The sequence below is a fragment of the Manacus candei genome, unplaced genomic scaffold (assembly GCF_025592945.1).
Source record: "Manacus candei isolate 608988 ecotype Guabito, Panama unplaced genomic scaffold, ASM2559294v1 h1tg000050l, whole genome shotgun sequence".
In the NCBI taxonomy this organism is placed as follows: domain Eukaryota; kingdom Metazoa; phylum Chordata; class Aves; order Passeriformes; family Pipridae; genus Manacus; species Manacus candei.
Genome location: NW_026138098.1, coordinates 16,397,232 through 16,410,110, shown reverse-complemented (window position 1 = coordinate 16,410,110; position 12,879 = coordinate 16,397,232). Strand labels below are relative to the sequence as shown.

The 12,879-nt window shown below is 40.3% G+C and overlaps 1 protein-coding gene across 2 annotated transcripts in view; it reads right to left on the bottom strand.

The window, feature by feature from the left end:
* Positions 1-10,784: 10,784 nt before the first annotated feature.
* BTAF1 (B-TFIID TATA-box binding protein associated factor 1) overlaps positions 10,785-12,879 on the bottom strand; it is a 48,833-nt gene continuing 46,738 nt past the window's right edge. For both annotated transcript variants that reach the window (XM_051800652.1, XM_051800651.1), the window contains one exon: positions 10,785-12,700. In XM_051800652.1, coding sequence (XP_051656612.1) covers positions 12,554-12,700 — 147 coding nt within the window. In that variant the 3' untranslated portion in view covers positions 10,785-12,553. The remainder of the gene's footprint in view (positions 12,701-12,879) is intronic.

Here is a 12,879-nt window from a genome sequence, read left to right as displayed (position 1 = left end):
AAAGCTGCCTTTGCACAGACTCAGAACAGCCTGTCCTGGCAAAGCAGAGCAGGTCACTGAAATAGTGTCTACCTGAACAGCACCAAAATCCAAAGAGCAAGTGCTCTTGCAGGCCTGTGTTGGACACTTTCATTTCACACCAGCAAGCCTCCATCTTTTCTCGTGGTTCATAAGAACTTCAGTTACACTGACATGCTAAGGAAGAAAGAAAAAAATAGATGAGTGCAAGGACATGCAGGTGTGAATTTCAAGTGACATTCCCACATGCTAAAGAAGGACAAGATCTCAGGACTGCTGCTGTCCATGCCATCTCCTCTGAGCTACTCCTGGTGAAGTTGCATTGCCAAGTATGAAAGCATTAACTGCACTTAACACTGAGCAGGTTCAGAATTCCCCAATCACCTAACAGGTATCCAGGAGCCTATAAAGATGCACCTGATTACTGGATTTATGAGATATTACCTGCACTTATATACACTGTAGGCACGTGAATGATGAGCCAGCCTGGAGGATGAGGAGGTCTAGTGACCTCGTGCTTTTTCTCAAAAAATTGCTGTTACTGGGGATGCATTTTAGTGAACTAGAAGGTGAATTAGAATCGTCCACCTTGATGATATCAACAGACTGTCTAAACCTGGACCACTACCATGAGAGAAATATTTTCGTTGATTCCAAAGGACAGTCACAAATCTTCTGAGGGAAAACACACAGACCACAACTTCTGTGTTTTGTTTGTGGAATAATTAGTGATACCACCTCTGTTAAAAGCTCCTTGTACAGGAGAAGTGGGATGAAGCAAACTATTACTACAATACTTAAATGTGCCCTTCTATGATTACATCAGTCAGTCTATTTGTTAAAATAATTTTATTGGGACTTTCTTTAGCTTTTAAAACAAAAAAAAAATTAAAGGCCAGAGTAACTGCAACAGTGACTGTCTTTCCAGGTGCTCCTCATCACAGCCTGGCACCAAATCAGCGAGAAGGAGTTTCTTACTGCACTTATTTTCCATGCCTGTGCCATCAGGGCTGACTTAATCTAATCAGTGCAAGTTCACTTGCTGTGTCTTCTGCTGCTGATCATGGTTAAGAGGTTTTTACTCTCCGGACACTTAATCCTATGTCTCTGTCAGAGTTCCACCTATCTCAGCTCTTCATCTATCTAATTATTACAGAATGCAGTCTGACTGTGTAAAAGAGCCAAGTTGGAAAAAAAAAATTAATAAAGTAGATCAACTGGTAGAACTGACATGACAAGAACTTCTGGAGAAAAAAAGGTTATAAGATGTAGTCAGACCAAGCATCTCTTAAGCAACTTAATTTAGCCCCTCTCACTGTGCCCCAAGACCAACTGCTCTTTGGAGGAACAACAGCCTTTTTGTGGCAGGGTTTGTATGTTGCCTGGTCCTTTATGCTGACAGGAGTCTCAGGTGATAAAAAATAATTAAAAAAAAAAGTGAAAGAAGGTATGCAAAATCTTCATAATTCTTCAAAGTAAAGCCTATTTTCATTTGTTTGTTTTACAGCCTGAATATTATCACACTGTCAAGCTCGTCTCCCTCTAGACACTTGATGGTTAAATTTTGCAACTAATCACGAGTGTCTACTTAGGAAAAGGAGTTTTTTAATTTTTAATAAACCTCTCCTGGGCTTTAGGTGCTATTGAGGCATACAGGTATCAATAAAGCTAATTTGATTTTCAGCCAAATGCAATTTAACCACTCATAATCCAGTTCTTTCAGAGTCTGCCACAACAGTGTAAGCATCTATAATGTTTGCAAAAATTTCCAGTCTTCTTTTTCCAAGAGAATACTGATCAGCAGATAGGAAAGAACAGTTAAAATTGCCCCTTCTCAGGCCATGCTATGACTTCCCATTCAAAGCCAGTGTCACTTATTGTCTTTGAAAGTATTTATATTTCATCACTCTCTAAAGCCTCAAAGCAAAGCAGAGCTTTGTTAGGCCTGGCATTACATAAGGCAGAGGGAGAGAGAGCTTTTGTCCTGAAGTGTTTTCAGCCTAAGTAGGAAAAACAAAAAGAGCATGTAAAAGGAACAGAAGGAAATAAGTTACTTGTCTGAGATCATACAGCCCGTCAGGAATGCAGTGGTCTGGCCTGTAATACTCAATAAAGTCAGTCCTTTTTTCAAAAGAAAAATATAATTATTGTGATAACCTGTTTCTGTCCCATCTCCACTGTAGAACACATATATTGCTGTCATATAATTTCAGCGCTTGACAACTACAAGGATTTAAGGAGCTTTAATTGCTGGTTCTTTCCCACTGTGCAAAAACTGAAGTTGAAAGTCTGATCCCTGTTTGGGGGGATACCCTGTTGGGTAGAGAGGTTATGATCATTTCACATTTAACTGGCTCCCTACCCCCAGCACTGGATTTTATTAGGTCAGTGTTTCAAAGACATGGCTATGATGTCCAGTAAGGATATGGCAGCGTTCAAACAAACCTTGTACTCAGAAGAGCACAATACAAGAGGCTTCTTCTCAGAAATATCCCATTACATACACTCATTTTCAACTGAGACTGAATTAGTCAAAGCCTATTCAATGTACTTACCTTAACGCTACAAACTCCTTTGGATTGCAAATCAGATTGGCAGAAACGGGAAGAAAAGGTTTTTTCAGACATTAGGAACAATTCAGGCATCCAAGCTCACAACAGTTATGACTCAATCAGGCTTGATTTCTGGCAGATTAAAATGTGTTGTTTGTACCAAATAAAGCATTAATAATAGCATTGCCTTTGTCTGCCTCTTGCACCCCACCGCTGCTGAAGCTGTAGGAGACAATCCCCCCCACCCCTGACACTCACAGAGACTTCACCTTCAGCTTGCTGCTCGTGGGAGATTTTCTGGAGGGGCAAGGCTGGGCTCAGTGATGCAGAAGACTCTTCAGGGAGCTCCCAGCTTGCCAAGTCCCAGGGTCAGCGTGGTGAGATAGTTTCTATTCTTCAAGTTGTTCTGATCCAACCACTCTTCTCTAGAAATGATAACAAAATGGTGTTCTCATTAATGCATTTGATGAATCACATTATAAAGGGTGCAACTCTGACCCTTGCATTAACCTTTTTGTTTTGCTTTATTCTTGGAAGAAGAACTAACAAGGCTGATTTCCTCACACTGTAAGAATGCATTATCATTCCTTTGGCCCACTGAGTAGGATGCTGTCATCTTTTTGAAACAACAGTGAAAAGAAGCGTAATAGAAGTTTGTGTGATGTGATGTAATTTGGGGAAAACAAACTCCCTTCTCTTTGTTTTGTTCCTGCATCCACTACACAGTCAAGAGAATGTTTTTCAAGTAACTGTAGGTAAGTAGCAATTACAGTACCGTGACTTTTTATGCACTTTAGCCAAAGGAAGTTTTGCTTTAACATGCATAAAATGAGTGATGCAGAGACACAATTATAGTCCCTTCCATTGAGAAGCACACAAAATGCCAGACCACAGTGAGCAGCCTGATATCCTTACACACTCTCCCACTCTTTGCTCCCTATGATACTTCAATTTGTGTTGCTTTGTGGCAACTGGTGTTCTCACCACTGGAGAGACCTGCCCTCCATTCCCCAGCAGTACAGGAAGCTGACTTTTGTACCATCTATCACTGCATAAAACTACATCACCTCACCACAACTCCTCCTGGGACATAAAGCATTAGACTTCGTAGCTTCTAAAGTTTTACTTTAACAGTATCCACCTACTTCATCTTTTTTTCCCCTACTTACATTTCAGAAACTCAGGTGGCCAGAACGCACCATTTACGCAATGCAGAATGTCTCCAGCAGTAACACAGCACAAATGGACTCCTTTGGAAAACATAATTGCTGGGTTGGAGTTTTCAATACATTTCTGAAAACATAATCTCTTATAATTTGAGTCCTGACTATGCTACCACCTACTAACACATAGAAAGACTCGCTGTAGTGGAGCTGCTCTTTAGTCTCACCGTGATTAACACCTGACACAAGAGATGTAAATTCCCCAGCAGCTGTGAGCTAGGATTAGAACAACGTTGAAGTTTTTGTGAGTTTGAGTTGGATTTTTTCTTCCAGTGATGAGGAAAAACAAAAAGCCATAAGAAACATGGGAGGCAATATTTTTTTCCTGTTTTCTCTTTCTCTCTTCCCATTTCTCAAACACAAGAGATTTTTTTTTTCCTTTCAGAATTTCCTTTGGAAATTTTAAATGCTGATGGGGAAATTTGTGCGATGAGTTTTGGAGAAATCTCCTTTCCCGTGCTTCGTGTGCTCTGCCAAATTTATACTTCCTTAACTACCTACATCACTAGGTGTTTCCTAAAATACAAGTCACAGATCATGAAACATTGGCTGTAGGTCTGGCTGATTATGTGATCCTGAAACCTTTTTGCAACTTAGTAACTAACCTGGATAAATATGTGAAAATACCTTCTTTCTTGACATTATATTTCCAAGTAGGCAATGGCAATTCCACAAGAGTTTTTATCAATCGTATATGGGAAGCAAGGAGGTAGGACTCAGCATTACCAGCTCCCAAATATTTAGGAGAATGTTTCTTGCTCCTCTGTCCTTGTCCCCAGTAGAATCAACAAGTTTACATGAGATCATTGAATTTCCTGCTATAATTCTAGCCCTCATATGGCCATATAAAAGTTGGAAATCATGATACCTAATATTTCTGTTATTTTGTGAACTGCTTTAGTTTAAAACTAATGTCTGATTCTGGTGGAGGTATGGGATGAGGTACCTGGAAATAGCAAAACATTTTGTCTGTGCTGTAAAAAACCTTGTATACAGACTACAAAACATTATTCTAGGGGAAATCCTAAGGTATTGAGTTCTTCTAGACACAGACAGATCTTGATGATTCAGATGCTTTGAATTTCTATGAGTGCTGATGTACAAAAGTTAATGAAATACAAATCAAGTATGCATCTGAAATCTTTCAGTATGCAGGAGGTTTGCCATTCTGTCCTCAGCTTCAAAAACTCCTAATTAGCAGCTGGTCCAATCTTTTAATGAGCCTGTAACATCATTTAACTCTGAAGCCACATGCTGTTCAGATTGCTTTTCCTATTTTAATGTTAATTAAATTAGGGTTTAACTTTTACTCATCTCCCAACTTTCTCAGCTGTGAATAATCCTCACAGCTCAATGACTTGCCTGGTATTTGTTACCTGGGACATGCTGCTAAATTGCTACTACCTGTCCTAACAAGCCCTCTGACTGGGCCAGCTGACAAATGTCTAAAAACAAAATGAAAGGGGAAACAAATTCTCCTAAGCTTAATTGGGTGGTGTGAAAAACGGGTTACCTCATCAGCCTTTGTAATTTTCAGGGATTAATTAAAGGATAATGTTTGCTGCAGAGGAGTTTATGAGGCAATAAATAGCTTTTGCGGCTGATTAAATGCCAAAGCAAAGCTGATAAAGGCATCTAATAATTGCAAAAGTCATTTAGTACTTTGAATACATCCCTGCCACGGATGCAAGCCTTACTCTGTGACAGATCAGCAGCAGACTAACGAAATGCAAAGGAACCCCCCCTTGCCTCTAGACACCCTGAATGGGTAAACAGATAAATCTGCAAAGTGTGCAACTCAGCCCCAAATCCAGGCTGATCCTCACCTGGCAGGAATCCGACAAGATGCAGATGACTCTGGTGATTTTGCTGCTCTGCAAACACTCCAGCAGCACAAAGCTGCCTGCCCGGGCCCGGCATCCCCATCTCGGCTTCACAGCCCTCAGGCCTTGCCCGCCTTGTGCTGGGCTCTGAGGCGTGGGTCGGTTTTGGGGCTGGCAAACCCGGGTGGGGGGTGAAAAGGGGAGAGGGGAGTTTCGAGGCTGGGTCACACAGGGTGCTGGTGACCATCGGGGGGACCTCAGAGGCGGTGGGGACCGTGATGGATCCCACACCATGGCCACCCCTGGGAGCTGGCGCGGTTGCTGGCACGGCCTCACAGGCACTGAGGGTCTGTCCGTCCATCCCTGCCCCCCGTGTGAGTGAAGTGGGGACAGAGTGAGTGTGAACCCCCAGTCCTGAGGAGCAGGGAGGGACTCGTGGCTCTGAGGCCTTTTCTTCTATTTTTTTTTTTTTTTTTTATTATGAGTGTGAGGGATGGCGAGGGCGTGAAGGCAGGGAAGGGTTATGCTGGATATTTGGAAGAGGTTCTTTGCACAGAGGGTGGTTGGGCACTGGAACAGGCTCCCCAGGGAAGCAGTCAAACCTGACAGAGTTCAAGAAGTGTTTGGACAATGCTCTCAGGCACATGTTGGGATTCTTGGGCTGTCCTGTGCAAGCCAGGAGTTGGTCTTCAATGATCCATATCAGTCCCTTCCAACTCAGGATATTCCGTGGTTTTATGGTTCTATGAAGGCAGCATTGGCTGCTGCATCCTCACAGCCAGAGTTGGAGCTCTTGTGTAAGGGTTGTAGTTTCTCTCCAGGTTTCTGTGCAGGTGCAACAAGCTGTTCGTAGGGTGTTCATAGCCGTCTGCCACTTCAGCTTATTTGGACCTCGATACTGGCTGGCTTGTTTTCTCCTTGGGGTGGCACAGCAGGCTCCTGTGTTGGTGGTTGGAGCTACTTTACCTGCTCGAGTGGGAAGAGGAGCAGCACACAAGAGGCTCCCAGGGGTCAGGCTTTCTAATCTCTTCCACAGCAGTACTGTAGTGGCTTCGGCAGCTGCGACCACATCTGTACTGGAGGCAAAAATACTGCACAGTGGGAAACCAGGAGAAATAAACCAAACTGAGCCAGGGAAAATGGGCTGATGGCAAGTGCATTCCATGTCCCTTCCTCCTCCTTCATTTTCCCTGGCCCTACACAGCCCATGTAAACTGTCATGGGGGTTTGTGTTTTTTCACTCTTCTTGCTTTGTTTGCTGCCTTGCTCTTCAGCTGATAAATAATAGGCACAGCCAACGAGTGATGCAACTTGTAACTGCGAGAACACACAGTTCTGCATTTTATAAACAATAATTAACTACTGCTGACTGCACCGGCCGTGAGAAGCCTGAAATGCTGATCACATCTTGCAGCTCTCACCAGGGCAGCAAAGAAAGCAGAAGTGTCAACTTTGAATTCTGCCAGGTTGTCCTTTCCAGCTTGCAAATGAACTGATAATTTAACTGATACGATGCCTAAGTGTTTGAGCATTAAATTAGTTGTAAACAAAGACAAACTCTGGTGGGCCAGCACTGACTGTTGGTTTTGTTAGTGTGCTGATTCCTTCCTCTGCCACCTCTTGAAAACACATTCTCTTGAATATGAGTATGGGCTGTATTTTGACTTTATGCCCAGAAATTAACTTTGCCCATGTTTATATAGGTATCCAAAGCATCCAAATGAACAGGAAATAGCACCTCAGTACTTTTAGTTTAGTTGACGATATTGTTGTGGTTTGTGAGTGATGATATTCACAAAATAGAAGCATGAAGATTGAACAGTTGCAAATGTCCCAGAAGTGTTTTATAATTGGGACTGTGTGGACATGTGGGCAGCGTGGAGAAATGGATCAGCATACAGTGCAGCATTTTCCTAAAGCCACACTTGGTTTGGTAGCGCAGAGTCAAAAGTCAATTTTGCTCCTAAGTGAGGTGGCTCTGATTCAGAAGAAAGGCAGGAATCAGAGTGTGTCATCTTCTGGTAGTAGATGTCTTTTTAATGCCTTCCTTCTCTGGCTACAGCAGAGATCGTGACAAATTGAACTGACTTTTTTCAAGTCCTGTTCTTGCAAAGCAATTAGATTTTAACATCTGCATTAGCTCTTCCCTTGGCTTACCGTTCCAGATTTCTACTTGAAGTCTTTATTTCTCAGATACTAGGCTGTGATTGATAATTAAATCGTTGCAAGTGCAGTATGAGTCATGTGAAACAGGGTCAGAATACATAAATGTGTATCTGGAGAGCACAACATTTACTCAGAGAACTAACACAGAAACAGCAGCAAAAAGCCCACTGCAGTTAACCACACAATTCACTTGCTCCCAGTATACTGGTAAGTATTCCTGGTTTCTCAATGGAGTACCTAAGCATCCAGCCTGCATAAACTGTGAAATGTAATTACCCTGACATATGGGAAATCTCTGGCAGGCACAGACTTGGCATGGACAGCACAGCATCACCCCGCAAAGGCCCCTGGAACTGGAGTGTATTGGAGACACAGCCAGCATGTTCTGAAAGCTCAGCTATTTCTGAGCCTCTGACTGAACAGCAGAGTAGTTCAATTTGCTGTGTCCCTGGAACAGCCTTTTGGCAGGATGCAGTATATCCTTTCTTTTTCCCCATTCCTGCAGCTTTTGCACCTGAGTCAGAATTTATGGGTTTGAAGTTTCTGGTCTCTGGATTGACTCCTTTTCCTCATCTGAAAAGGGAAATTGAGCAGTAAATGTTTTCCTTTAGTTTGTGGAATTTTCCTCTTATAACCTGGCAAATCCTGGTCTGAATTTTATGTTAAAGGAAAATACTGCAGGTCATCATCTGTAACTGTGTTTCTTGATTACTTGGTAAATTAATAACAGACACGCAACTCCAAGTTGGCCTACCCACATGACTGAGCTAAGAAAATAGAACTAGTGTTGAATGTGTGACTTTAAGATTTGGGGGAGGGATAGATAACCTAAGAAATTTCCTAAATTCATGTGTGCTGGTTTGTGCAAATGCAATGCCAGCTGGATACAACTTGAGATGTACAGTTGCAAGTTTGGATCCCAGTGTTTACAAGAAGTTCAAAAAAACGTCTTAACCTTAGCAAAGGACAGCTATTAAAGAACTCTTCTCTAGTCTTCTTGCATATTTACTGCAGCACTTCTCTGCCTGGATTAAAGAAAAAACTGCAGCTTCCAAGCTTTTGATTACAAAGCAACTTAGCACAAGTCAGTTATTGCTGTGGTCCTTAAAACCTTTAAAGCTTGCCATGTACCAAAGCTCTATTTAACACTGCACACCTCACTAGAGTTAACACTGTATTATTATTCATCATTTGTAAGCAAGTTAATAAAATCTTTGATATGTGAATATGTTTTCATCTTAGAAGTTTTCCACAGTTCCTAACATAGCTTAAGTTGCCCTATTTTCACTTGAATTAAGGCTTAATTAGAAAGATGTGCTTTTTGCCTTACAACCTTACCCTGCCTTACTGTGAGATGGTAGTAAAGTTGGGGATACCGCTAATGGTAAAAATAAGCATTTGCCTTTAAGTCTGGCAATTTTAAGGTAAAATTTAAGCTTTGTAGAGATAGTACAAAGGACTAAAGCAAAATATTCAACTTGAACTAATTAGAGTTACTAAATCACTGTCTATGTATACCTTGGATATTAAGTGTAATTTTGGTTTCTCTAAGCTTGGAGAAAACCTCCAAAAGCATTAGGAAGCAGGATTTAAAAAACAAACAAAACAAAAACACACCAACCTAGAAACCTGCAATAGCCATAACATTTGCAGAAAGCAAGGCAGTTTCCTGCTTAAATGGATTCCAAAGATAACATACATGGAAACAGACTTGCCAGATTGAATTCTTAGTTAAGCTAAGTACAACAGGCATTGCAGAAGTTGTGTTTATGCAGGCTTGGTGCATGTTTGCAGAAGGTAGCTCTTCGTTTAGCTTTAAGTAGAATTTCAAGCAGTCCTAAAACTTGGTTGGAAAGCACCATTAGGTGTACAGTTGTTTCAAAGTAGTTCTTCCAGCCCAGAATGTGGTCATCAGTAAGAGGTACTTAGTTTTCTCAGGTTAGCAAGCTTTGACTTGGGAACTACATTAATTTGAAGGTCTGGCTCTGATGACTATTGGTGCTTGTTTGATGCTAAATTACGAGATAGACTAGTTTAATTCTGTACAAATTACACACACTGCATCAAGCCTTGGGTATGAGGCACTGGAAAAGGCTGCCCAGAGATGTTGTGGATGCCCCATCCCTGGGAGTGTTCAAGGCCAGGTTAGGTGGGGCTCTGAGCAACCTGGTCGGACAGAAGGTGTCCCTGCCCATGGCAGGGGAGTTGGAACAAGATGGCCTTTAAGATTCCTTCCAACCCAAAGCATTCTATGACTCTATGTGCAGTTCTACTCACAGTTCATGGGCTTTTTCAGGCCTCCAGCCGGTCAAGATTTAGGCTATGTCTTCATTATATCTGCATTCCATGTCTGCAGTAGGGGCAGAGCTGGAGAGCAATATGGTTGGTGCTGAGACCTTGACACCTCTGAAGTTTTTATTTCAGCCTAGAAATAAAAAACCCCACCTTTTCTATTCCAGCCCAGACCCTGGTCTGGTCCAGTTGAATACCCAATAAACAGGCTGACTGCAGCTAGAGGCATTCCAAGAGCTATTTCTTGCTTGAGTTTTGCTGTAAATGAATCCAGTTCTGTGCACTGAGAACACTGCACAAACAAGCCAATCATGACAAATGGTCTGCTGGCTTGGAAAGCATAGAAGAGCTCTTCGTTAAATATTAAAGTAACTAAAAACAATGTTTTATATCCTTGGTGCAGTGTTCCTGCTGGTTTCCATTTTGAAAGTGTTAATTCACAGAACCCTTAAGGTCAGTCAGTACATATAATAATCTTGAAACAGTTATTCTAGGTTCTGCTCCCCCCTTTCTCCAGGTGCACAAGTCTTTTTGATGTCATATCCAAGAGAGCCATCACTAAAATTATTATGGTTGCATAGCAACCTCAATGTGATAAATAACTGGTTTAAGACAGTCTTTACCTGTGTATTTCTTTTCCACCAGGAGCCGAACAGTTTCCTACCACTGAACTCTTATGAAAAAACTCTTGAAGAAAAACATATGCAGTGTTTTATGACTAAAGAGGTTTCTTTATTCAAATATCTTGTTATTTCTAGGCACTGTCACCAAATTACTGCACCAAGTTATCTTCAAGTATGCAGTATTCCAGCATTGTAACTTCTCTGCAAACAGAACACCAAGCCCTATCTTGTCTTCCCTGCTTGGATCATCAGTTAAAAGCACAACAGAAATATTCTAAATATGAAGGTAGAAATGAACTAACACTAGTAATCCAGCTGTAATTTCCAAAAGCATTATTTTTTTTAATATAGCCAGCTAAGTCTTCTCTACAGAAACAAAACTAAACATGGACAAAACCAAGTTATATATTCCCAGTTTATTTTATTTTTGTGGAATGCTAATTTAGTTACAATCTGGCAGTTCATAACTACTGAAATGTGACATTAATTCATCTCCAATGTTGCAGAACTGTCTTGATTTATATAGTTTTAAAACAATCTTATTTTACAATAGTTGAGGTCTCTGGTGGTTTTTAAGCTCTGATGCTTAAGCACACAGCAAGCTACAAACCTTAGGTTTTATATTTATACATATATTCTATGTATTCAGACAACTGCTGTAAGTTATCTATAATTTAATATTTATAAAAAGTGCATATACTGGTACATATGCACATCTAGAAACACACTTTTACTACTGCCTCCCTTTTATAAAAAGCTGCACATCATACAGCCATATTTATCTCACTTACTGCTATTAAAGTCCTTTACTATCTTTGTTACACAATTTCAACTATCCATTACCTCAAACTGAATGTAGGTATTTCTATATATATTTTTTCTCCTAAAGAAAAAAGTCCTCCCTATTCCTTTAAGAAGCTTTAAATCATGCATCAGTTTAGTAAACAGTCACTTTAGCATGGATTTTAGAATCCTAGACAGTGTAAAATCTACTTCTGGAAAACGTCTGTCTGTATATTTAATTTCTTCTTTTACTTACAAAAAATATATAGGATTGAAACATACTGAATACATGCATCTCTCAAAGTGGCTATATTCTAGCCTTATAGATAAATTAAAAAAGTACACCCTTGCTAACAGGATGCAAACATGGCCTCAAATAGGCCACTACCTGTATTTAATAGAGCTCATTACATTAAAAAGTTCAAGTGAGCTGTTCTCTCAAGATGGTGTCAAAAGACTGAATAGCATGATATATTTATACTCAATGTACAAAAGGTGAGTGCACAGGCCTAGTGCCATTTAATTATTCAATACTTCCAAGGCTTCTAGGCTTTGCCTCTGGTGATACAAGTCCTGAAATGATCCAAATGTAAGTTAAAGTTGAAAATTGCTTTAATACACCATAAAAGCAAGTTGCTTTTTTTAAAAGAAAAATGTACACTGAAAAACCTGAAGTACTCACTGAAACAACTGTACAAAACTATTATAGATACAGAAAGAAATAATGGTGGACTTAACTTCAAAACACAAGTAACACTTGTTAACAAATGTAAAAACCTGCTTTGTTTTAATTCTTCTACCAAGTAAGAATTTGCAGCTGTTCAGAACAAGTAAAATTCAAACCACCTCACAATGTGTACATTTAAAGTTCTTTTATACAGTGCAAACGTTTAAGACAGAATAACTTCCCAGTGAAACAGGTGACACTACTTGGTGCCACTCTTCTAAAGATTCCTCTTTCAATAAGTCTATTTACACATTAAGCTAAAGGTTCACTCTATATGCTTTGAAGTTTGCTGAATATCAGCAGAAAAATGTGAACTAGCAGCAGTTGTATTACAAACATGTGATGGTTACTTTAACGAATGCATAAAGTTTTCAAGACTGTATTCAGTGTCATACTGCTCTTGATCCCAAAGTTCTCCAAGGTTTTCGAGTACTGATTTCATTGATGCTTTCCCAGAAGAGGTAGAAGTATCTGCTTTTTCAGTTTTCCCATCCTTTGCAAAAGAAAAAAAAAATACAGTTAATATACAGAATAACGTTTTCAGGACTAAAAATATTCTTCAGGTCTGATGATTCTTTTGGGGAACTATCACTTCCTCCTGTTTTTTCAGAGAGCTGTCTACTGTTCATCAGTCCAACTTAAAGCATTCATGTGATTAAATTTTACATTTCA